General features: G+C 39.9%; 2 protein-coding genes across 2 annotated transcripts in view; both read left to right on the forward strand.

The window, feature by feature from the left end:
* LOC138165291 (cytochrome P450 2J2-like) overlaps nt 1-9,950 on the forward strand; it is a 38,721-nt gene extending 28,771 nt beyond the window's left edge. The window contains exons 7-9 of the mRNA XM_069093459.1: nt 965-1,152; nt 4,464-4,602; nt 8,237-9,950. Of these exons, the coding sequence (XP_068949560.1) occupies nt 965-1,152; nt 4,464-4,602; nt 8,237-8,418 (509 nt within the window). The 3' untranslated portion in view covers nt 8,419-9,950. The remainder of the gene's footprint in view (nt 1-964; nt 1,153-4,463; nt 4,603-8,236) is intronic.
* Nucleotides 9,951-17,199: 7,249 nt separating this feature from the next.
* Nucleotides 17,200-26,560, forward strand: part of LOC138165294 (cytochrome P450 2J2-like) — a 49,529-nt gene continuing 40,168 nt past the window's right edge. The window contains exons 1-2 of the mRNA XM_069093462.1: nt 17,200-17,441; nt 20,681-20,843. Of these exons, the coding sequence (XP_068949563.1) occupies nt 17,229-17,441; nt 20,681-20,843 (376 nt within the window). The 5' untranslated portion in view covers nt 17,200-17,228. The remainder of the gene's footprint in view (nt 17,442-20,680; nt 20,844-26,560) is intronic.

Consider the following 26,560-nt stretch of genomic DNA (forward strand, 5'->3'; position numbering starts at 1 on the left):
AAAGATTTTCCCAATTCCCATTAAGCTCAGTACCTTCCCTCTGTGATTATCTGGCAGGTGTCTCATTAGCATGGTGTCTCCATCATTAGGTTGGGAGCACCTTGAGGGCAGGGACTGTCTTTTGCCTTTCTCTGTCTCTGGTTGGTTTGGTTCCAAATACACAGTAGGTGCTTAGCAAATGCTTGTTGACTTGTTTTGAAATAGTTTGCTTCTCTCTACATGGTTCATCACAAATGCTTTGTTAGGGATAAGCTCACATGGGGAGCCACCTTATCTTTCTTCTAAAATTACCATGTTGTTATTCAGAAATGGCTTTCTACATCTGGGTGACTTGGAGTCAGGGATCACTGGACTCTAAATATAAAGCTATAGAAACTAGCATAATATACATAAATTTAAAGACTTTAGAGACAGTCTATTCTGACCTGATCATTTTAGCGACGAGGAAAGCAAGGCCCAAAGGGGTTCAATGACCTGCCCATGGACATTCACAATATGAGGTATAAAGCTAAAATTAGAATCCAGGTCTCCTGTCCCTGACTCCAGCATTCTTTCCTTGGCACCACATTCCTGGATGTCTTCACAACAAAACAAAAATCCTTGTTTGCTATGAATCAGTCAAGTCTCCCCCTTCTAGTTTATAGGACTTGGCACCTGTGGTGACATGCCATTCCAAACTTCCATCCAACTCCAGGAGTGACTACTTTCCCATATGATAGAGAAAACTGGATGAATGGGAAAGCCCTGAGTTCAAATCCACTTAGATTTGAGACTCTGAGCAAGTCACTTCAATTATGTCTGCCTCATTTTAATCTGTTAAATTGGAATAACAATTTCACTCCCCTGGCATTGTTGTGAAGATCAAATGAGATGATATATTTGTAAAATATTTTGCAAACTTTAAAGCACTCTGTATAAGGGAGCTATTATTAGGGTCCTAAAAGTTTTTCCCTTTTCTTTCCAGGAAAAATACAAGCTGAGATTGACAGGGTGGTTGGCCATTCAAGGCAGCCCACCATGGATGATAAGGAGAATATGCCCTACACTAATGCAGCCATTCATGAAGTTCAGAGAATGGGTGATATTCTTCCTTTCAACGTGCCCAGGGTGGCCACAGTTGATACCACAGTGGGTGGATACCATGTGCCAAAGGTAAAGTATTTTTTTTCCCATGACCCTGAAGGGACTCCATGGTTTCCATCTATTCAGGAAGGGTAAGAAGAATGTCAAACAATTGTACACAGTAATAGCAACATTTTGCAATTACCAATGATAGACTTAGCTCTTCTCAGCAAGACAATGATTGAAAACAATTCGAAAAGACTCATGATGGAAAATGCTATCCACTTCCAGAGAAAGAATTATGGAGTCTGAATGCAGATCAAAGTATATTATTTTCTATTTTTTCCCTTTCCCATAGTTTTTCCCTTTTGTTCTTATTCTTCTCTCACAAAATTATTAATGTGGAAATAGGTTTAATATAATGGTATGTGTATAGCCTATGTCAAGATTGCATGCCATCCTGGGATGGGGGGAGGGGTGAGACGGAGAGAAATTTAGAACTCAAAAACTTGTAAAGGGGAATGTTGAAAACAAAAAATAAAATAATAGATTTTTTAAAAAGGTGAAAGGAGAAACATAGTGTAGAACAAATGTTCTTGGTCAAGGGTGCATGAATTTGGTCTTTAAATGTATATATATATATGTGTGTGTGTGTGTGTGTGTGTGTGTGTGTGTGTGTACATATATATGCACATATATACCAATACATGTGTATGCATATATGTACGATTTATATAGAGAGATACATGTATATGTATATATGTGTGTTATTTCTTTCCATATAAGTGAGGGGTTTTTGTTTATTTTACACTTCAAAAAGGTTATTCTGAGAAGGGAAGCATAAGTGTCACCATATAACTATCAAAGGGCTCCATCATTAAAAAAGGGGAAGAAACATTGGAATAGAATCTTAAAATCATTGATTCTTACAATTGCACGAGAAAAAAAGGAGTGGATTTGGAGGCAGAGGGAAAGGGTTTAAAAGCCTAATTTTAAACCTGTGTTTAAATTACTTTTGTGCACTTAGGCTCCCTATGTGTGACACTCCCGTGGGTCTGACTAGAGGATCATTAAATGTCACTCCAACTGTTCTGGACTCCATAGTCATTTAAGCATGATGGGTCTAGCCTGAAACTTCCGCAAATTCTTGTGTCCAAAACAAATCATGTTAACCCAGAGTGCAATGGTTTCTCAGTCACTGGGGGTAAATAGCCCCAGACAGACACTGAGCACAGATTTCTGAAGGAGTTATTTTCATATCCCATCCCCCTGATTTCTCTTTGGGGACCTGGCCAGGGCAGCTCAGCCAACCCTCTTTCCTGGGTCCAGGCTCTAATCCAGCTGCACCTTTCCAAGAAGCCCTGAAGACTAAAAGGAAATCATGAGAAACAAATCATTTTAACAGCTCCCAGTTTCCTAGAGCTCCATCACCGCCAAAGGATTCCCTCATATCAATAAACATTCCCTAAGTACCTGCTATGTATCAGGCACTGTGCTGAGCACTGCTGAGCTCTAGACTTAGGTTTTATGGCCTAAGTTTCATTGCTTTTTCACCGACTGGTTTGATCACCTTTTGGAAGACCCTGTGAGGAATACAGAGCCCAAGAGTGAACTGAGAAACAGGTGCCATTCACGTTGCCTTTTAAGGTTTACAAAAACTTTAGAAACATCTCAGTCGACGCTCACAACCCTGCGAGGGAGGGGCTGCTATCACTGCCATTTTACAGATAAGAAAACTGAGGCAGGCAGAGGGGAAGTGCCTTGCCCAGGCTCACACAGCCAGTTGGTGAGTCAGGAAGGAATTAGGAGGAGGACAAGCCCATGATGGGACAAGGCAATGAGGATACTTTATAGAAGAGGAGGTGAGCAAGGTGGGCTTGGAAGGAAGGATGGGTGGGAATTAGGAAGTCCAGAGGAGAAGAAAGGGAATATTTTAGAGAAGGAGCAGGAATTCCTTAACTTAAGTGTTAAGGAAGACTCAGTTTAAATCTGGGGGCAGAGACACAAACTGGAGTAGTGGGGAGAGTATTGAACTTGGAGCTGGAAAACCTGGGTTCAAATGCTGAGCTGTGTGACCTGGGCAAGTCACGTGACCCCTTTGTGGTGTAAAGTGATGGGGAGGCCTCTGGGTCCCCCCCAGGTTTAACTGCATGGTTTCATCCATTTGGGGAAGCAGAGATCGCTCCCAAGACGTAGCTTAAAAGTCATGTTGGTTCCAGGATCTCTAAGGCCAGAGACAGGGCCACTCCTACTCAATTACACAAACAAGATACCAGAAGGCCTGGGCACACATACTTTACTGCCCTCTTCTCTGCCCCAATTTTTGCCTAATCCTCTGAGCTACTCCTGTGTAGACAGCTCCTTCTAAACATACCCAGGTGTGTCTTTATAGTTAGACACAAGGAAGTTGGAGGTTCCAACCCAACAAGGCCCAGTGGATGCTGACCTGGAACTGGAGTCAGGAAGATCTGAGTTCAAATCCATTCTCAGATGGTTACTGTATAACCCTGGACAAGTCACTTCACTTGTCAGCCTCATTTTCCCCATGTGTAAAAATGAGAAGACTTCAAGCCCTAAATCTATTATCTTATATTTTAACCATCTTGTAGCAAAGACTTTCACTGGACCCCCTTATGTCCAGTCCCATCAGTATCTCACAGTATCTCACATTTCTTATAGGAATTATGAGGTAATTTACTAATTTTAGGCACATTGCTATCTGGGAAGCTTGATATTTTACATCCTGATTCATAAATAGGTATTATGTAGAATGTAGTCCCAGAAGGGACAGAAGCCATTTGAAAGACAGATCACGCAGTGCTGCTGGGTATCAACCTTGCCCAAACCTTGCAGTTTAGAAGGAGGCACCTTGGGCTCATATGTACCTTTTGATGCTACCTGGTGGACCTTCAGTGAGTCCTCCATTCCAGGTCTTAGCTTACTCATCTGTAACATGAGAGGGATGAAGTAGAAAAACTCTACAATCCTGTCCAATCTGAAATTTATGACTCTCTAAGGGCAGAGTTCTTAACTAGCGCCCATGAACTTGATTTATAATTTTGTTTTATTTAAATTGTGATGGTTGCATTTCCATATAATTGGTTTCTGTTATAATCATATGTGTTTTATCCTATTCATTTTAAAACATAATTCTGAGAAGTTGTCCAAAAGACTTTGCTAGCCTTCCAAAGGATTCTGTTACCCCAAAAAGATTGGGAGCCCCTACTCTAATATGTCTTAATTTCTACAACAGGTTTGGCTACTAAAAATCTCTGTGGTCTTAGCCACTTCTTCCTCACTACCCCAGACCCTCAATTCCCTCTTCTGTAAAAAGAGAGGGTGGACTAGGGTCCCTTCCACCTCAAAATTGCTTGGACTCTGTTCTTTTCTCTTTTTTCCAGGGGACTATAATGCTGACCAACTTGACTTCCTTGCATAGGGACCCCAAGGAGTGGGCTACGCCAGAAACTTTCAACCCAGAACATTTTCTGGAGAATGGACAATTTAAGAAGAAAGAGGCCTTTCTGCCTTTCTCAATGGGTGAGCCATACTCTGCAGGAGGGGAATCCATAGTCCAAGGGGCACCAAACTTTTTAACATTAAGAAACTTTGCAAACTCTATTTCCTGAAACCCACAGTCACATGACAGTGCATACACTAGTCCCATTCATTGATTGGGATAGTCTTTCACAAGAAAATTTAAAATAGCAGAACTTTAGATAACTTTTCTGAATTTGGTGAATTCTTGATACCTCATAGAGTCGTTAGCTTCCACAAGCCCAATTCTAACTTTTAAGGAGTCGTTTACATTTTGTACTTCCTTTTCCTTTTGACAAATTGCAATAGGGACTTGTTTTCTTGAGTGGATTTTTGTATCTCCTTTTCCATTTGGCCAATTGTACTTTTAAGCCGTTTTTTATCCCAAGCTGTTTCTTCTTTTTTTTCATATTTTTCCTGCATTGCTCTCATTTATTTTCCCTTTTTTTTTCTTTTACCTCTCTGATATTGTTCCCAAGATGCCTTTTGAACTCTTCCATGAGTGCTTTCTAGGCTTGAGACTACTTTCCATTTTTCTGTGGGGTTTTGCCCATAATTGTTTTGGCATTGAAATCCTCTTCTGTATTTTTGTCTTGGTCTTCCCTGTCACCATAGTAATTTTCTGTGGTCATATTCTGTGTTTTTGGTTTTTGCTGATCTTTTTTTGGACTTTTTTCCTTTTTTTCAATTTTGAGTTCTGCTCCCAGGGTGGAAGGGGCACTGTCTCAAGATTCTTAGGCAAGAGGCTGCAGGTCCTAACTATTTACCAGGTACTGTACTGATGTAGCCTTGAACACCGATGGGGGACCCTCATTTTTGGTTCTGTGTTGAGGAGGTTGTATGGGAGTTTGGCCCTGCTGGAGGCCACAAGGGTCTATCATCTTACCTGGTTCTGGTCTGGGGTCCTACTGCTGGTGTCTGGAAGGAGCTGAGGTAAGTGGGATATTTTGCATTTCCCCAGGGCTATACAAAAGCACATGTTGTTCTGGCAATTGGAGGACACCTACTTGCTCAAGTCTCCAATGAAGCATGTGGTCAAGGCCAGTCAGATTTTAAAGTGCTTTATAAATACCAGCTATTACTATTATTAAGAGTTTTTTTTTGAATGAATGAATTAGTTAATGCCTCACCTGGATGTGATAAAGCTTGTTCTAGAGTACTTTGTAAAGCTGAAATCAATAGAGATAAGTCATCTCTTGTTATTCTGGAAGATCTTGCATCTGTTATTAAAAGAGGGAGGGGAGGACATGATCATATCCCTTAACTGCCCTGAGGCTCACTTTCCAAACTTGTAAAATGAGAAAGCTGGACTAGAAGGTTTTCCAAGTTTCCTGTGAGCTCCCAATCCTTGAACTCTGATCCCCCTTGCTCCAAGACATGCCCTCTGTCCATTTGGATATAAGTCTATATCATCTCTTTTCTTTTATATGTCAAAGGGAAGGAAGAAGGAGGGGAACTGCTTACCTGTCATTTCTCTGAAAAATAATAACAGACTACATGTTGGCACCTTGGAAATCACAGGATCATTAAATTATGCCATCACTGGTTTCCCTGAGAGCAAACAGCTGGTTTGATCAGCTCTTGTCATGGCACTGAGGGGTTTGGCACACAGTCTTAGTCTCTAGATGACTAGAGTGGCAACGTATCTCATCAGAAATAATGTAAGATTCCTGAGAGCAACTCCTAGGACAAAGGAGTGAGGTACAGCCCTTTCATGCCTTTGGAAGCAGTGACCAGGGGTGCGCTTAACATCCAGACATGATCAAGGCTGGTTACACAGCTAATGGGGTCTGTTTAGTTCTGTCTCCTTCTTAAACCTCCTGCTTCAGGAGTGTCTATAGCTTCAAACAAAGTTGCTGCCCATTACAGTCTTTCCTCTCAGGAAGAGCTGCCAGAGACAGGTTAGGATTTCTCTGTGAGTTCAAACTTTAAAGAGCTACTTTGAACTCTAAGAACCTGTGAATTCCTAGATGTCACAAAGCTAATGAGTGTCAGAGGAAAGACCGAAGCTGGGTTTTCTGTATCCAGGATCAGTTTTTTTTTTTCCCTTGATGCAGGTGAGAGCAGACTGCTGCTATTAAGTCTAACAATGACCTGACATTCTTTATCCCATTCAGCCTTCATAACACCCCTGTGAAACACATTGTTTGCATTTGATTGAAAATAAAAATTTTAATTGTTATAGTAGCAATAGCAGCAGCAAAAATAATAGTAGTGATGATAATGATGATGAAGATGAATATGAAAACTAGTATTCATGTGGTCTTTTAAGGTTTGTAAAGTCTTTTCCATCTTTACCCTGTGAGCTAGGTCCAATTGTTATCCCTGTCTTACACATGAGGAGACTGAGGTTGAAAAGTTAGGTGAATTGACCAGGGTCGCACAGCTTCTAAGTATCGGAGTTTTAACCCCAACTCTAACACTCTCTCCACTAATCCCAACTGGCTTGAATTCAGAAAAAAGGACATGTCTTTCCTACTGCTACACAAAAGTAGGATCTTATATCCAGAGCCAGAAGGGCTCTTGGGATCCACATTGTCCAAATCCATTGTTTCCCAGATAAGTAAACTTTGGCCTGCTCAGGTTCAATGACTGTTCAATGCCACATGGATGAGCAGCATCCAAGGTGGGATCTGTCACCTGGACCAGAGCCAGGCTCTAACTTGTGAATGGCTGGAGACAAGCAGAGCAGGCTAGAAACAAGAGCATCAGGACACAAACAGTTTAATTAATTTCAAAGTGAAGAAGATAGTTGCAAGTAGAATTCCCCTTCCTGAGAAGGAGGGCGTAACATTTCTGGGACAAAACAGGTCTTATATATGTTATAAAAAATGGGCAGAACCACAGCACAATCACTCTTAGGTCTTGAGCGGCAGATCACACAGCAGGCTCATGAGTGGACAATGGAGGCATTCCTGTGCGAACAGTTTTTAAATCGATTGTCTCAAATCTTAATGGTTGTTGAGCTTTGTGATTGTTTAGTGGGGGTTCAGAACCAGTGTTAGTGTGGTGGTAATAGGAGGGCAGTACCTGGTTCAGTTCACTTGGAAGAACAGGGATTGTGAGCATGTCAAGAGATGGGACAGATAACTTTAGGCTGCAACACATTGGGTCTCAGGTTCCTGGGAAATAAGGGGAGCCCCAACAAATCCAAACAATTATTAATTAATAAGAAAATCATAAATGCCTCAGAGAACACTTGCGCCTATCAAAGCAATACACAGAGCCAGAGGGTGAGATCACCTAGAGCATAAAGGATTGCTGTTATGTCAAGCTCAGGGCACAGTATGCTTTCTGGGCCTTAGCTCTGGAAAACAGGGGGTCTCTTAATATCTTGAAATATCTGAAAACAGGTCCTTCATTAAGAGATGCAGTTTTTCAAATATATTAATTCTCTGGGATCACCAGCAGCATAGCATGATAGATATGATGCCAGACATGGAGCAAGGAGGACTTGAGTTCAAATTCCACCTCTACTGTTACTAGGTTTGTGACTGTAGATAAGCCACTGAATAGCCTTAAGCTTTATCCCAATGCTATGATGCAGCCTCATCATTTGGGTATGACAGCCCAAACCACAGCCTGGGCCAAGCATTAGTGGTTTTCATCACTGCTTTTTTTTCTCTTTGCCTTTCAGGGAAGAGGGTCTGCATAGGAGAACAGCTGGCTCGGGCTGAGCTCTTCCTTTTCTTCACTTGCCTGCTCCAGAAATTCACATTCCAAGCTCCCCCAAATACCCAGCTGAGCTTAGATTCCGAAGTTCGAGTGACCACCTCTCCTGTCTCCTACAAAATCTGTGCCCTTCCTCGAGCAATGTAGGCCAAGCTAGGCCCTGTAGGGCAGGTCTGCTCTGGGGGGAAAGGAAGGATGCTGAACCATCCTCATCCTCCAAGGGGTCACCCACACTGCCTTTTGGAGTTTGGCTGGGGAAAGGGAGAGAAGTCAAGGGGAATAGAGAAGAATAGAAAGAGACGAACACAGGGCATGTCAATCTAATTTAAATCCTCCCACTCAGAAAAAGGATAGGCATTAGCACCACCAAAAAGCAAAGTGCAGAGAGTCTTTACTGGACTTAGATTCCAGGGACCTGGGCTCAAATCCCAACCCTGCCACTTAGAAGCTAAATAATGTTAGATAAGTTAAACATCTGTCTCAGTTTCCTTATCTAAAATGAGGAGGAAGATCTCTAAGGTCCCTTCCAACTTTTAATCTAAAATTTTATGATTCTATAAACAGAGAACCAATGCTTTTCCTCCCCTACCTCAAACAATGCGGGCAGATATTTTGTTTGTTTGGTTGGTTGGGTGGTTACTTTTTGGTCCCCTGCTCTTATAACTCAGACAGTGGGTGTGATTTTAGGAGAGAGTTTGTATGAATTATAGAAGGCATACAATGTTGATGAAGATGATCCTTAGAGATCCTTGGAGATTGTAAGCTCTTTGTGGGTAGAGACTGTTTTCTTTTTGTCTTTGGATCTACAGCATCCAGCCAAGTGCCCAGAATGGAGAAGGAGCTCAATCTATACTTGCATCTTTAAATCACTCACTTTCATGTTCATTACTTCCCTTGATTTTCTCAATTTGATTATCAATCCAACAGCTGCTGAGCTGGGTTCCTCATTCCTATTAAAAAGCTTGTTATCATTGATAATTCACAATCCATTCACTACAAATTATAGTGACATGGGACTAGGAATGACCACATCTTGAGAATTGCTAATCTGTTGAGGTTCCCTCTTCCTGCAAAAGGGAAAGGGAGGGAAGTAAAACATATAAAGGTTTCCTGGGCGTTTCAGAGATGCTTACCCAAGATATATTCCCATGCTGATAAAGGAAACTCTTGGAATACCCCCAGCCAATAAGAAAAGTAAATGCCAATGTGAATCAATGTGATCAATATTTCTCATTTACTTTTTTAGGTTCTCCTTTCTAATGTTCCTCAATAACACCTATAAAACTATAAAAAAATCTAAAAAAAAACTATAAAAAATCCATGACTTCACAATGAGGTCCTTCTGCCAAATGAAGTTATCATGATCGCAGTTTACTGGCGAATTGCTAGCCTTTGCTAATAAAGTAATCAAACTTGGAACTCTTTTCCTTCAGTTCATTTTATTTGCAGATTTTAATCATGAACACATCAACATCTGAGGTAAGTAGAGGTAGAACTAGTTTACAGATACATTCAATAATGGGCAATGGAAAGATAGATAAAAAGTTACTGGAAAATAAATTATTATTATTTTTTTGCTTTTTTGGAGGGCAATTGGGATTAAGTGACTTGCCCAAAGTCACACAGCTAATAATTGTGTCAAGTGTCTGAGACTGGATTTGAACTCAGGTCCTCCTGACTCCAGGGCTGGTGCTCTATTCACTGCACCACCCAGTCACCCCAGAAATTAAATTAATAATAAAAAATTGACAACAATAACACAATATGCCACAATTTATGGAATACAACCAAAGCAGTTTTAGAACACAATTACATCTCTAAATGCTTACAGCAATGCAATAGAGAAAGATAAGCTCAATCAATTAGGTAGACAAATAAAACTTGAGAAAGAACAAATTAAAAATCTCTTATTAAACATCAAATTGAGGGGCAGCTAGGTGGCGCAGTGAGTAAAGCGCCAGCCCTGGAGTCAGGAGGACCCAAATTCGGCTCTGTCCTGAGACATTTAACATCCACACAAAAATACTAGCCATGAAACCTTGGGCAAGTTACTTAACCCCAATTGCCCTCCAAAAGGCAAAAAAACAAAACAAAACAAAACAAAACATCAAATTGAAAATCCTAAAAATTAAAGGAGAGATTAGCAAATCTGAAATTAAGAAAACCATTGAAGTAATAAATAAGACTGGAAAGTTATTTTATGAAAAATAAACAAATTTATTACAGTAAATTATTTGATTGAAATAGAAGGAAAACCAAATTACTATTTTCAAAAATGAAAAAAGGTGAATTTGCCACCAATGAAGAAGGAAGTAAAACAATTACTAGGAGCTATTTTTCCCAGTTATAAGCCAATAAATTTGACAATCCAAGTAAAGTAGATTAATATTAACCCTCCCCCTCATAAAAAAAAAAACAGAAGGAGCAATAGAATACTTAAAAAACCCAATATTTGAAAAAGAACTGGAACAAGCATCAATGTACTTCTTAAGAAAAATCCCAGAACCAAATGATTTCACAAATGAGTTCTAGCAAACAATTAAAGAACAATTAAACAAGAAATTATATAAACTACACACACACACACACACACACACACACACACACACACACACATATATATATAACTATTTGGGAAAACAGGCAAAGAAGGAAGCCTAGAAATGGCTTTTATGACACAAATATGGCACTGATACCTAAACTAGGAAGAGGCCAAAAAGAGAAAATTATAAACCAATTTCCCTAATGAATATTGAGGCAAAACTTAAATCAATTACTAGCAAGGAGATTATAGCAATATAACAACTTGATCATACACCATGATCAGGCCGGGATTTATACCAGAAAGGTAGAGCTGGCTAGTTCAATATTAGGAGAACTGTCAGCGTAATGGACCATATCAATAACAAAACCAAGAGGAATCATATAATTATCTCAGTAGAAGCAGAGAAAGCCTTTTAGTTTACATCATTCATTTCCACAAGATTTTGAGTTGCAAAATTTTTCCCCATTTTTCCCTACCCACCACCCCAAAATAGCGGTACCACAGGATATACCCTCCTCTAGTCTGCTCTCTCCCATATCTTCTCCCATACACCCTTAGACTTTTCCAGAAGGATATGGTGTATCTCTATGCCCCAATGCCTGTGCATCTTATTTCCCAGTTATACGTAAAATTATATATATATTTAAAACATTTTATTTTAAAACTTTGAATTCCAGATTCTTTTCCTTCCTCCCTTGTCACGCACCCTTACTGTGAAGATAAGCAATTCAATCTAAGTTGTACATGTGTAGCTATCAAAACATTTCCATAGCAGATATATTGTGAAAGACTGACTATATATTCCTCCATCCTATCCCCCCCCACTTGTTCTATTCTCTATTTTGGTCCTGTCCCTTTTCAAAAGTGGGTGCTTCCAACTTCTCTCCCCGCCCAACCTGCCTTCCCTTCCATCATCCTCCTCTCATCCCTTTCCCCTCTACTCTCCTGTAGGGTGAGATACCCTATTTAGGGTGTATGTCATTCCCTCCCTAAGCCAAATTCAGTGAGAGTAATGTTGACCCATTCCCTTTTGCCTTCCTGTTCTTCCCCACCATTGTAGCCATTTTCCCTTGCTTCTTCTATATGAGATAATTAACCCCATTCTGTCTCTCCCCATCTGTTCTCATTATATTCCTCTCTCACCTCTTATTTTTAAGTATCATCCCTTCCTATTAAATTGGTCCTGTGCCCTCTGTATGTGTATACCTGTATACATATATACACACTCACATATGTATTCATAGGCCCATATAGACATATATGTATGTGTGTGTTTGTATATATGTATATATTTCTATTCCTTAGAAATAGGTTAGGCGAAAAATAGAGAGAAAATTTGTAACTCAAAATCTTGTAGAAATGAATGATGTAAACTAAAAAATAAATTTATATTTCTATTCCCACATTTATATTCCTTTCAACCATTCTCATACTGAGAAAAGTTTATATATTACAAATATCATTTTTCCATGTAGCAATGTAAATAATTCAACTTTGATAAGTTCCTTATGATTTCTTCTCCCTGTTTACCTTCTCATGTTCCTCTTGCTTCTTGTATCTGAATGTCAAATTTTCTATTCAACTCTGATTTTGTTTCATCCAGAATGCTTGGAAGTCCTCTATTCCATTGAATTACCATATTTTCCGCTGAAACATTATACTCAGTTTTTCTGGGTAGGTGATTCTTAGTTTTAATCCCAGATCCTTTGACCTCTGGAATATCATATTCCAAGCCCTTCGATCCCTCAGTGTAGAAGATGCCAGATCTTGTGTTATCCTGATTGTGTTTCCACAATATTTGAATTGTTTCTTTTGGGCTGCTTGTAATATTTTCTCCTTGATCTGAGAACTCCACAACCTGGCAATAATATTCCTAGGCGTTTTCTTTTGGGGATCTTTTTCAGGAGGTGGTCAGTGGATTCTTTCAATCTCTATTTTGCCCTCTGGTTCTAAAACATCAGGGCAATTTTCCTTGGGAATTTCTTGAAGGATGATTTCTAGGTTCTTGTTTTGAACATCGCTTTCAGGTAGTCCAATAATTTTAAATTAACTCTCTGTTATACAATGTAAATGTTTAAGTTCTTCCCTGCCCCTAGGTTAAGTGCACCTGAAACCTGTGGGTGGGAGGCTTGTTTTTCAAGAGAAACTTTGTGATTAGGCAGTGGGTCAACAGGGTTGTTACATTCTCTGACCCAAGAGAAGGCTATATAATCCCTGATGTGAGGCTTTGTTTTGGTGCTCACTTTGAGAAGTGTTGGGTAATTTGACCAGATGAGACTCTGGGCAGCCATTGAGAGCCTCCCTGGCTTTGAAAACCAAGATGTTGATGCTTCCCTCTCTGGTAACTGTGATTAGGTATGAATGTATGTAATGGCGGGACAGTTTGGAAGCCTATCTGTTGAAATGTTCTTGTAACTTATGCGTGTAACCTCTGTATATTCTGGTTTGGGGTACTGACCTTCCCCTGAACAAGATAAGTGATATGTTTGATTGATTAAAGTAAGCTTGCTAACCCATTTTGAGTTGCTTTCCTTTAGCAAAGCAGATCTAAGAACCTATGTTGGTAGCCAGACTGGGGACACTGGGGTGCTTGTTGCTACACTCTCCTGGATCTATTTTCTAGGTCAGTGGTTTTTCCAATGAGATAGTTCACATTGGTTTCTATTTTTTTTTTCATTTGTTTGGATCTATTTTGTGTCTTGATTTTTCATAAAGTCACTAGCTTCCATTTGCTCCAATCTAATTCTGAGAGAATTATTCTCTTCAGTGAGCTTTTGATATTCTTTTCCATTTAGAAAATTTGGCTTTTTAAGTCATTCTTCTCCTCGTTGCCTTTTTGAGCCTCTTTTGCCATTTGATTTAGTCTATTTTTTAATATGATATTTTCTTCAGTCAAGTTGTTGACTCTTATTTCAAAATTTTGTTGCATTGTTCTCATTCCCCTTCCCAATTTTTCCTCCCCTTCTCTTATTTCATTTTCAAAATCCTTCTTAAGCTCCTCTATGGCCTGTAACCAACTTATATTTTTCTTCAAAGCTTTTGGTGCAGGAATTCTGACTTTGTTATCTTCCTCCTGTTCCATGCTTTGATCCTTTTTGTCCCCAAAATAGGAGTCTAATGTCGGATTGCTCTGCTTGCTTTGCTTTATTTGCTTGCTCCTGTTGTTACTCAATTACTTGACTTTTGAGCTTTTTTTTTAGGGTTTTTCATCCTAAACAGAAGGATCAAGTGAAGTACTATGGGTAAAATGCTTAATCATTAGCAGAGGGAAATGAGAAGGGTTGGGAAAGGATTTCTGCATGGTGGAATTTTAATTGGGGCTAAAAAAAAGTCAGGGAGGTCAGTAATCAGATTAGAGGAGGGAAAGCGTTTCATGGAAAGTGTTCTGTCCTGAGAACATACCCATAGCACATCAATGGAGAGTCTTCTTCATGAAACCATCAGGGAACCAGTGTCACTGGATCCAAGAATGTGTGGGAAAGGAATGACAAGTAAGAACCCTGGAAAGGTAAGAGGTGCTAAGGTTAAGAAGGGCTTTGCATGACAGAAGGTTTACAATTTGATCCTGGAGGCAATAGGGAGCCATTGAAGCTCATTAAGTAGGGGATGATATGATCAGACCCACCTTTAGGAAGGTGTTAGTAGCTAACATTTATGCATTGATTGCTATGGGCCAGGCAACATGCTAAGCATTCTATGCTTATCAACCCTGAGGGAGAGGTGCTATTATTATCTCCACCTTACAGATGGGGTAACTGAGGCAAATAGCTATTAAGTCACTTGCCCAGGGATCACACAACTAGTGTCTGTGCCAATTTTGAACTTGGGCCTTCCTGACCTCAGGCCTAGAGTTCTATCCATTGTACCACCTACCTATGCCATGGAACAACTGAGTGAAGGATGTATTGAAGAAGGAAAAGACTCACAGCTGACATTTATATGGTACTTTAGGGTTTCCAAAGTGCTTTACAAATGATCTCATCTGACCTTCACAACAACCTTGGGTTCTTGGTGCTATTATTATTCCCCTTTTACAGATAAGGAAATGAGGCCATCAAAGGTTGAGTGATTTTTCCAGGGACTCAGCTTCACTGACAGGATTTTAACCCAGGTTACCTTGAGTTCACATCTAGCACTTAATCGGTGCCATCTCAGCACTGATCAACCCGCAAACTATTGCAATCGCCTCACCCAGTAATATGACAGGATGTGTACCTGTGCCGGGGTGCTGACACTGTAGGGTCTTCCATTTAGAATGGAGCTATTAAGTCTGTATCCATGGCCCACCCCTCTCTCAAATACATTAAGAAGCAATCAGGACATTCCTTGGCCTTCCGTGCATACCTTACTGAGTAGCTGGGGAAAATTGAAATTGAATGTTGGTTTGAGGACCAGAGAATAAGAGTGAGTGTTACTGAGCTGATGTTCGATGTGCATAGTAGGAGTAGTTTGTGAGCAGGGGGGACAGGTGAGTCTGGACCTTGATCCTGGGCAATTGACTTGTTTACCATCAGAGTGAACTTTGATTTAATATAAATGGAGCAGGTGGAGAATTAGGGTGGGGCATACATGAAGTTCCCAGGCTTCTCCAGTGACTCCAAAATTTGGGGATAATGAGGAAAGAGCTTTGGCAAATGGAGCCTGCCTAACGGTACAATTGTGGTTCTGTATTTAAAGGGGAAAATCTCATAGATGGGTCCTCAAAAGAACCCGAAATGGTAGAGATCAGGATAAGTGAGCACACACCTGCAACACCATTTATACTAGAACCAGCTACAGCTTGCAAGGTAAGCTGTGCCATGGATCACCTGATTGGAGGATGGACTGGAGAGTTCATTTATTGTTCATTATTGTTGAATAATGTTCATCACTCCCGAGTTTTTGGCCTGTTTCACTGCCAAATGATTTGGGGGAGTTACTTGCAGACTCTGGACACCAGAAGGTTCTAAAAGGCCAGATGGGAGGCAGTCAAGTTTTTTGTACATTATTCATGCTTTACATATTTTGGATGTTAGCTTTCCCATCCTAATGATCACAAATCCTAGATGTATAGGATCATTGATCATTGATCCGGAAGATGGCTTGAAGATATTTGTTCCAACTCCCTCCCTTTATATATGAAGATGTGGGGGCAAAAGAGGATGATTGACTTGGTGAATGTCCATGTATGAGTCACACACCCCAAATCACAAGTAGATCTACTGAATCATCGTGGTTATCAATAATCCATTGGAAAAGTATAAATATGGAACCAAAGGTAACTCAGAAGCTATCTACAACCTTTTACAGATGAGGAAACTAAGGTAAACAGGGTTAAGTAACTTGCCCAGTGTCACACAGGTAATAAGTATCTGAGATGTGGGATGTAGTCTACAGAGATGCAGTTGGGTTGAGGACTATTCAGAAACTTTATCACCCTATTCACTATATCCAATATCTATATCACTTATAGGGACACAGGGTGATCTGGCCTTGAATCTCCGCCTGCAAATGACACCTGTGTAACCTTGGCCATTTTGAGCCCTGGATTTGGGGTCTGTGGTGATTAAAAAAAGTTTGAGAAATGCAGTTTTTTGGTAATTCAATCACCTTATTGATATGGCCAGCCCAATTCTCAAATAAAAGGATGGTCATTTGGCCATCTCTCTTAGAACAAAGGCAATCACAGCAGCACTCACATTTTATGTACCCTTTGAAGACTAGGTATTCAATGAGGGGCTGAGAGAGACATCCTGTCACCACTGGACAGAGAGGCTATCTCTATAACCTGACCATATGCAGCCTTAGGCCAACTTTTCAAAGCCCCACATTAGTTCTCAAGCCCACTGGGGGGCATTTTGTAAGAGGCAGAAGAGTGCTGACTTGAAGCCAGCTGATCTGGGTGCCAATGAAGGCTCTGGAAACTACACAGAGCTGTGGGACTTTGTCACTTTTCTGGCATCCCTGGACCTCAGCTTGCTGCTCTCCTAATCAGGGGATGAAGTTCTAAGTCACTTCCTGCCTCACGGTTCTGGCCCTGTGATTTGGGCCCCACTGTGTGGGTCTGTGTTTGTTGGAGTCTTCCCAGGCAGCTCTGGCCAAGTCGCCTCTTTAGTTCCCAGCAGACAAGTCCAGTCTTCTTTTCTGGCTGGAAGATTGTAGGGGTGGAGTGTGTTTGCCCCCAGGAGGCAGGCCCTGGCAGAGGGCAAAGGCCTGGAGCACAGAGAGGAGGCTGGCACTCTTTGGAGCTCTCACCGCCTGGCCTATAAAGCCAGCTTAGGCAGCAGCTCCAAGGGGACAAACACAGCTTGGGTGTTTTCCCTCACATGAACATTGCTCCTGGTGGCCCCACAGCTGCTGCTGTTATTGCAGGAAAAGGAAAAGGGAGGGAGGAGCTTGGCTTGTTTGGCTTTGGTGCCAGAGCTGGGGAAAGATGCAGCTCCCTCTGGGAACCGTGCTTCCTTCTCTTTGGGAAAGAGCCCCCCTGCAGACCCTCCTTCTCCTCTCTGCCATTCTCCTGATCCTGGCACAGTATCTGAAGAAGAGGAGGCCGCATCTCAACTACCCCCCTGGGCCTCCTGGGCTGCCCATAGTGGGCAACTTCTTCCAGATGGACTTTAAAAATCCCAAAATCACCATCCAGAAGGTAAGGAGTGAGATGGGAGGGTGAGAATCCACTGGATGTGAGGGGGGCATGGGCCCTGGAGCTCTGGGGAATGTGCTGGATGGGGCAGCCACGGGCCTGGTATCCATCCCTGCTCTGGCCCTACCTTTGAAGCAGTCTTTTGCAATGAAAAGAATGTCCTTTTTGGAGCTTAGGGGGCCTGTGTTCACATCCCCCTTCTGACCTGTGGAACCTGGAGTCATATGCTCCTCATCGTGGGTTGTGTCACTGGTGACGTTGCATATGGTCAGGATTGGATGCCTGGGGAGGTCCCTTCTGACTCAATTTCTGTGATTCTGAACCAATGATATAATAATTGTAAAGTGCTTCACACAGTGATTGGCCCACATTATACATTATGCAAATGTCAGTTATTACTATTATCATATCACTAAAGTGATAGGCGAGCTTATGGAGAGACTGTCTTTTGCTGAGCTTGGTACCTGGCACATAGTAAGCACTCAAAATTGTTCATTAATGGACTGGCTGGCAGAAACTACATAAGCAGCTTCTGGGGTTCCTCCAAACTCTAGAATCAGAAGCCCTGAAATGGGACCATTGGATTTTGCTTAAAAACATTTTTCGTCACTGTTTTAATGTACTTACTTTTCTTTAAAATCCCATATATTTTATTCATCTAAAGGCTCTCTTCTGAGAAGGGACCCATAGGATTCACCAGACCAACAAAGGAACACCTATAGGAAGGGTGGGGAGAGAGGGGGAGGGGGACAGGTTAAGGACCATGGTCTGTGACTCTGATCTTAAGACTTTGGACAAGCCATGTCAGGTCTCTGATGTTCACTTGCCTTTTCAATTATGGGTGTTAATATTATGCTGACAATATCCCGGAAGTGTTCCTTTCAATTAAGTTCACCAAACACTAATAATGATTTTTTTTCAACCTGTCATATTACAATGCTGGCTCATATTAGACACAATCTACTCAATCCTTGTATAAGTACTGTTCTACCTTTTTTGTTTCCTGGATCCCTCTGGAAGTCAATCTGGTGAAACCAATGAGCACTACCTCAGAATCATGATTTTCAGTGCATAAAAAAGGATTATAAAGGAAAATGTTTATAATGAAATGCAGCTATCAAAATTTAAAGAAAAGAAAACCAAGTTGCCCAGAATCAGATCTTTTTCAGAGCAAGTGTACTTGTAAAATTGGTTTTAGTGTTTAGTGGGAGACTTTACATTTATCCTTTTGAATTTCACATTATTGCATTCAGCCCAACCATAGCCCATTGAATTTTGGGGGGTGTGACTCCATCACCCAGCTACCTTTCCCAAGTTAGTATTGACCACAAATCAGATGAGCACCCCATCTATGCCATTGATAAAATGTTAGATGGTCAAAGGCTAAGCACAGATCCAGGAGTAATCCACTGGGGACCTTCTACCTGGGACACTCAAAAGTTAAGTGCTTTGGGAACAGCCCTCCAGCTGCCATGGGTCAGGAGAGGTAGCTCAACACAGGCCTTTATGATGCTGATGCTGGGTCTCTAGGCAATATCCCATGCTACCTCCCAGGTAGATTGACATAACCTTTGCACATTTGCAAAGAAATTTGTATTTATTATTCCATTGGATCCTCAGGACACCTTTTTGACATAGCTACTCCATATGCAGAAACTAAATCTTAGAAAATGGTTCAGTGACTGGTTCCTGAGAGATCTCAAAGGTAGCATCTAAATCCAGTCATGAGCCCTTATAATATCTGACCCATCGCCTCACTTTTTTTTGAAATACATAAATAATTTTATTTGTCCACATTTTAGAAGGGCATTTGATAAAAGTCTTGGGTAGCCCAAATTTCTTCATAAAGGATATAAATAATCAGTTTTCCTTTCAAATGCAAATTATTAACAATTACAAATAAAAACATCTTTTATTTTACCTTATACATATTAAGTGGATAAAAGTCACAAAAATTAAATCAGTCATTGTCAGAGGAGGCTACAGGAAGGAAGCAAAGCAAGAAACTATTGGCAGAACTATTAATCGTTCCAACCAATCTGAAAAACAATTTGGAATTATTGAGAAAATCACTAAACAATTCAAACCATATGGCCTAGCAATTACACTACTATATCCCAAGCTCAATGAAAGAAAGTCCCACTTACAACAAAATATTCATAGTAGTACTGTTTAATAAGCACTAAAAAATCAGAGGAACAAAGTGGGTGCTCATTAATTTCACTTCCCTTTTTTTCTTTCTGAAGTCTAATATCGCTGGCCCCAGAAAATACCCATTATATGCTACCAGCTGGAATTTCTTCACTCTGAGATATTGAAACAGAAGACCAGCATTCTTGGGCGCTGTCAAGATGTAATGGCTTCAAATAAGGGTGTGGTGACAGACTCTCAGGGTGTCTGTGACCTGGGGACAAGCCTTGCTAAGATCAGAGATGCTCATCACCATGTTGGTAGTAGCATTGACTGATTATTTTTCCTCTAGTCTCTCTCAAAGACCACCTATTGGATTTAATAGAGATTTTATGGGTATCAGTGGGGGAAAGCCCCAATCAATGAACCAACTAACAAGCATTTTCCAAGTACCTGTTCGGTGCCAGGTAGTATCTAGGTCCTGGAGATTAAGAAAACAAAAATAAAACTGCCCCTGTCCTATGGGAGCTTATATTCTAGTCAGTCCAACAAACTTGTTAATGGCTCAGGTGTTGACCTCTAAGTCTCTTCCATGAATTAAACTCTGATTTTCCCTTTATCATATGTCCCTAGCCCAACACACTGCTTTGATTGTAGCAGTAACTCTGGAGCCTCTTACCTTGAACATTTTGGAATTCCCAGTTTCCATCAAAGTCCAGCTCCAGGGGGCCATCTCCTACAGGAAGCCTTCTGATGATCCCTCCCAAGTGCTAGTCTCCCTTCACATCACTTAGAATTTCTTTTGCATGTATTCTGTATTTACATATATTTGCACAGATCATTTCCTTCCCATGTCAATTTAGCAAGGGAAGGAGCTGTTTGGTGTTTGTGACTGTCTGCTCAGCTCCTAGCACAAAGATTGGGATATAATTGGATAATTCAGTGTTTGTTGGGCTAAACTGAACTGAATTCAGTGGAATTAGGTGAGGCTGAGTTGGGTGGACTCTATTGGAATTGGTTTCACATTGCTAGAATGTCACCTGGTGACAGTACAGACAAGAAATAGCCTGAAAAGCTATAGAAGTTTGCAACTCAAACTAGTTCTTTTTCAGCTCACCAGGGAATATGGAAATATTTACTACACGTATGTGGGTGGTTACAACTTCATCATGGTAACTGGACTGCCACTGATCAAGGAGGTCCTGGTCAATCAAGACAACGTATTTATTGATCGCCCCCCTTTTCCTATCCACTTCCACATCTTTCAATCACATGGTGAGTTCTTTGAATCATGATAAATATTTTCCAACTCCAGGATTATTTGAAAGATTTCTTTGACTCTGATAATGCTTTATTCCTGAAGAATTCCAACTCATTATAGAAGTCTTGTGTCTAGAAGAAACATGATAAAAAAAAATAGGCCTCTGAAGTTTCCTTCGTTCATGTCTGAGAGTGGGGGGTAGAGGAATAGGATTGAGGGGGAGATTAATGAAGAAGGTGAATGTGTTCAAATTCATCTCATAGGAGGATCAGTTGAAGGAGCTTGGAGTATTGAACTTAAGGACGAGAAGACTCAGTTGAGAGTTGAAGAGAGACGTGATGACTGTCTTTAAGTATTTGAACATCTGTTAATAGAAAAGATATTAGTTTGATCTTCTTTATCCCAAAACTAGCAGCAAAGCGTAAAACTTGCAGAGTGGTACAATTTGGCTTGATAATAGGAAAAACTGCCTAACCATCTGAGCTGTCCAAAAATAAAAAGGTTTTCCTTCAGAGATGGTAGATCCTCCCTCATTGGCGATTTTCAAGAAAAGCTGTTCAGTATATTATGTTGGTGTTATTTGCTGGGTACAAGTTAGAGTGGCTGACTTTTGAGATGCCTTCCAGCTCAGAAGCATTTATGATTCCACCTTTAGGCCCTTTGACCAACATGGTAGCACAGGTGCCAGTAGAGCGACCTGCTTCTGGAGGATTTCAGTAAAATCAAAGTCCCAGGTCAAAGTCTTTTTGTTTTGTTTTATTTATGAAATTTTGTTATATTTTTAATTTATGGAGACAGAAAGCATTTCTTGAACACAATATAATAGAAAAAAAATGATTGTACCTGAAACTACTAATCTACTATGCAAAACTTGATATTCCTTTCAAATATCTAACAAAATGATCATGTAAATATCTTTTGTTTTTCCTTTTTTACTTCCCTTCACATCCCCTGCAACTCCTGTGCCATTCTCTTGAATCATTTTTTTTCCAATCTGGTAGGTGTAAAAGGATATCCCAAAATAGTTTTAATCAGCATTTCTGTAATCATTGTTGATTAAGAGCATTTTTGTATAACTACAAATTGCTTTGATTTCTTCATTGGAAAACTGCCGTTCACATTATTTGACCATATATCAGTTAGGGAATGATTCATATTCTTTTGCATTTGATAGAGTTCTTTCAATATTTTAGACATGAGAGCTTTATCTATTAAAATGTCTATAATTTTTCCCCTTATTTTCTACTTTCCTTCTGCTCCTGGATGAATTTGTTTTAGTTATACTACTTTTAAATTTTAATGTAATATAATTATCCATTTTCCCCAACCTTTGCTCTCTTTATTTTGTTTATTCATAAATTGTTCACCTATCCCATAAGTCTGATAAGTAATATATTCCATGTTCTCATTTTCTTATAAAATCTCTCTTTATATCCAGGTCAGTTGTCCATTTTTACATTTTCTTGGTATATAGTATGAGATATTCATCCATGTCCAGTTTCTGTTATATTGTTTCTGGATTTCCTAACACTTTTCACCAAATAATGAATTCTTATCTTTAAGTCTTTAGTTTTTTCATTTGTCAAATGCGAGCTAATTACATTTATCTGCTGCTGTAAATCATATGTCTCCACTATTCCATTGACCTACCTTTCTTGCTTGGTCAATACCAATAGTGTAAATAATTACAGCCTTTAAATACAATTTAACCTCTGGCACTGCTAAAATTCCTTCCTTTTCACATTTTTCAACATTTCCTTTCATATTCTTCACTTTGTATTTTACAAATGAATTTTATTGTTTCTTTCTAATTTGATAAAATAATTAGTTGGTAATTTAAATGGGATTGTGTTTAATATATAAAATATTTTAGGTAAAATTTTCATTTTTATTCTGTTGGTCCAGCCTGAAGAAAAATTAATATATCTCCCACATTTAAATTTAATTTTATTTGTAAAAGTGAATGAATTTCCCTGTAATCATTAGTAATTTAGAGAATTTTTTGTATGACTATAGCTAGCCTTAATTTCTTCCTCTGAAAACTGCCTGTTCATATCCTTTGACCATTGGTAAATTGGGTAATGATTTGCTTTCTTTTCTTTTTTTTCTTCCTTTCTTTCACTTGATTAAGTTTTCTATATATTGTAGAAATGAGGCCTTTATCAGAAATACTGGAAGCAAAAATTTTCCCTGAAGCTTTCTGCTTGTTTGTGCAAAATCTTTTTAATTAATGTAATAAAAATTATCCATTTTGAATTTCATAATGATCTCTATTTTTTGGTCATAATTTCTACCCTTCCTCACAGTTGTACTATTCCTTGCTCTCCTGATTTTCTTATAGTGTCATCCCTTATGTCTAAATCATGTACTCATTTTGACTTTACTATCATCTAAGATTAGATAATTTGGTTTCCAAATGATTTTTAGTCTATCTTTCCATGACCTTTTAATACATATAATTTTTATTGTGTCATCATGATGTGAAAAGAATGCATTTAATATTTGTTAAATATTTAATCATATTTAATGCATTTGATACTTATTAATATTTCTGCCTTTCTGCAATGAATTGTGAGGTTTTTATGCCCTAGTATAAGTCAAATTTTGCATATGTGCCATGTACTACTGGGAAAAAGGTACATTCCTTTCTATTCCCATTTGGTTTTCTACAGAGGTCTACCATATCTATCTTTTCTAAAATTCTATTCACCTACTTAACTTCTCTCTTGTTTATTTTGAAGTTAAATTGTTCAAGTTCAGAAATGGGGAGGGGGAGTTCCCCAACTATGTAGTTTTACTGTCTATTTCTTCCTATAACTCCCTTAACTTCTCCTCTAAGAATCTGGATGCTATACCATTTTGTGCATATATGTTTAGTGATGATATTTCTTCATTGTCTATGGTGCCTTTTAGCAGGATATAGTTTCCTTAGCTCTTTTGATTAGATCTATTTTTGCTTTTACTTTGCCTGAGATTAAGATTGCTACCCCTGTTGTTGGTGTTTTTACGTCAGCTGAAGCATAATATATTCTACTCCAGCCTTTTGCCTTTATCTTGTGTGTATCCCCCTGCTTCAAATGTATTTCTTGAAAACAACATATTATAGGATTATGGTTTTTAATCCATTCTGCTACTTGTTTCCATTTTATGGGAGCGTTTATCCTATTCACATTCACAGTTATGATTACTATCTTTATCTTTCTCTACATCCTGTTGCCTTCCCCAAACCCATTTATATTTTTATTTCTCCCTTCTCCCTTGTCCTCATCAAAAGTGTTTTTCTTTTGACCACTTCCTCCCTCCATATTCCCTCCCTACCAGGCCCCCTCCCTTTTTTACCCTTTCCCTTTACTACTTCTTTCCTCCCTTCTAAACAACCCCCTTTTTCTTTCCTCTTTCCCCTTCTACTTCCTGAAGGACAAGTTAGATTTCTATAATTAACAGAGTATGTTATTCCCTCCTTGAACCAAATCCAATGAGAGTAAATCTCAAACAATGCCCTTCTGTTCCCTTCTTTCCCTCTACTCTAATAATTTTGGTGTCTCTTCAGATTAGATTACTATACTTAACTGAGTATGTTATTCCCTCCATGAACCAAAAAGCAATGAGAGAGAAGCTCATACAATGCTCATCTCCATCACTTCTTTCCCTCTACTATAGTTCATATTTCTTTTTGAGGTTTCAGATGAGGGTATAGATTCTCACCTCTTCTGAATGTGTATTTTTATCTTCTCTGCCTCAATAGTAGGATTCTATGGTCTTTGTTTTTTCAGTTTGCTTTTTTTATTGTGATTGCCTATTTCCTGAATTTTGAGGTAGATCTCTGCTTCTGGGGAACAAGGGGCTCTGACCCTTGTGTTGGGATTAGAACCCTGATTACTGGCTTTTTATACTGTGGCCTCTGATTCTGTCACCTAAAGGCCATAAAGTATTGCAGGTCACCTAGTGTTGAGCTGGAGTTGGCTGGTATGTACCTAGGCCCAGGCCCAGGTCGATGCCAGATTTTTCTGCATTTCCCCAGTGTTACACTGAAGCTCACAACATAAGGTGTGGGGGAGGGATGGTCTGGACACTTAACGTCTCCACTTCCCCAGCCCTGGGCTACCACTCAAGCTGGCTCAGCCACTGGTGGATGACACCTCACTGGTGTCTACCAGCTCCCCTAGCTGTAGCAGCAAGCACCCCAAGCGTCCTCAGGGTTTGCTGCCAGAACAGGTTCTTAGATCTGTTTTGTTAAAGGAAAGCAACTCAAAATGGGTTAACAAGCTTACTTTAATCAGTCAAACATGTTATCATTTACCTAGTTCAAGGGGAAAAGGTCAGCACCCCAAACTTCAGAATATACAGACAGAATTATCAAGACAGAGAAACAGATCAAGTAGACAGATTTCAAACTGTCCAACCATTACATCCATATCCAATCAACAGCTGGGTTTCAACATCTGGGTTTTTCAAAGCTGGGGGGCTCTGGACAATGGCTTCCCAGAATCCAGATCAAATCACAGAACACTTCTCAAAGTGAGCCCCAAAACAACGCTACACATCAGGGCTTATATAGCCTTCTCCTGGCTCAGAGAATGTAACAACCTTATTGACTCACTGGCCAATCAAGAAGAATCTACTGAAAAACAAGCCTCCCACCCCAGGCTCCAGGTGTACTTTAGCCTAGGGGCAGGGAAGATCTTAAAAATTTACATTCCCATTACACTAGCCATGCAAAGTTGTGCCTGGGTTCCTGATGTTGGCACTTGTCAATTCTACCTTCCTGGGTTTCGTTATCTCTCTGATACCCTGAGGTGGGGTTTGCTGGGATGCCTCCCATCCTGCACTGCTCTCCTTCATTCCCAGCAACAGGGACCCTTACTGTTGATCCCCCAAGCCTCCCATTGGTTCACTACTTCAGGATTTTTCTTGGGCAATATTCTCTGATGTTTTCTTTTCTTTTTTTATGATGATCAAAACAGAATTCATTAACGTAATTTACAATCATCTGAGGCTAATATTTAAACCTTATCAGAACATAACTCGGTTTTGCAATACTGCTAATTGGCCAGGTTACATTTTACCTAGGCCTGCCTTGGACCAAACCACTCCCAATATTTGTCTTGTGGTAAAAAAAAATAAGTCAGTCTTCAAGTCAGTGGCTATACTATGCAATGTAGAAGTTTCTCCTTCATCAGCTATTGGATCCTGGGGACTCACAGGGTAACCTGCCAAGATCACACGGTTAGTAAGTGTCAAGTGTCTGAGACCAGATTTGAACTCAGGTCCTCCTAACTCCAGGGCTAGTGTTCTATTAACTGCACCACCTAGCCATCCCAAGAGTGATTCTAAGTTGTTCTTCTCAAGCTTCTCTTGCTTCTTGTATCTGGAGGTCAAATTTTCTATTCAACTCTGGTTTTTTCAGCAAGAATGCTTGAAAGTCCTCTATTCCACTGAATGACCATATTTTTCCCTGAAACATGATACTCAGTTTTGCTGGGTAGGAGATTTTTGGTTTTAATCCCAGCTCCTCTGCCCTCCAGAATATCCTGTTCCAGGCCCTTCCATCCCTCAGTTGCCAGATCCTGGGTTATCCTGATTGTGTTTCCACAATATTCAAATTGTTTCTTCCTGGCTGCTTATAATATTCTCTCCTTGATCTGGGAGTTCTAGAACCTGGCTATAATATTCCTAGGGGTTTTCTTTTTGGGATTTTTTACAGGAGGTGATCAATGGATTCTTTCAACCT

The sequence above is a fragment of the Petaurus breviceps genome, unplaced genomic scaffold, assembly GCF_028583685.1.
Source record: "Petaurus breviceps papuanus isolate PSGF00001 unplaced genomic scaffold, PetGlider_PUasm1.0 208, whole genome shotgun sequence".
NCBI lineage: Eukaryota > Metazoa > Chordata > Mammalia > Diprotodontia > Petauridae > Petaurus > Petaurus breviceps.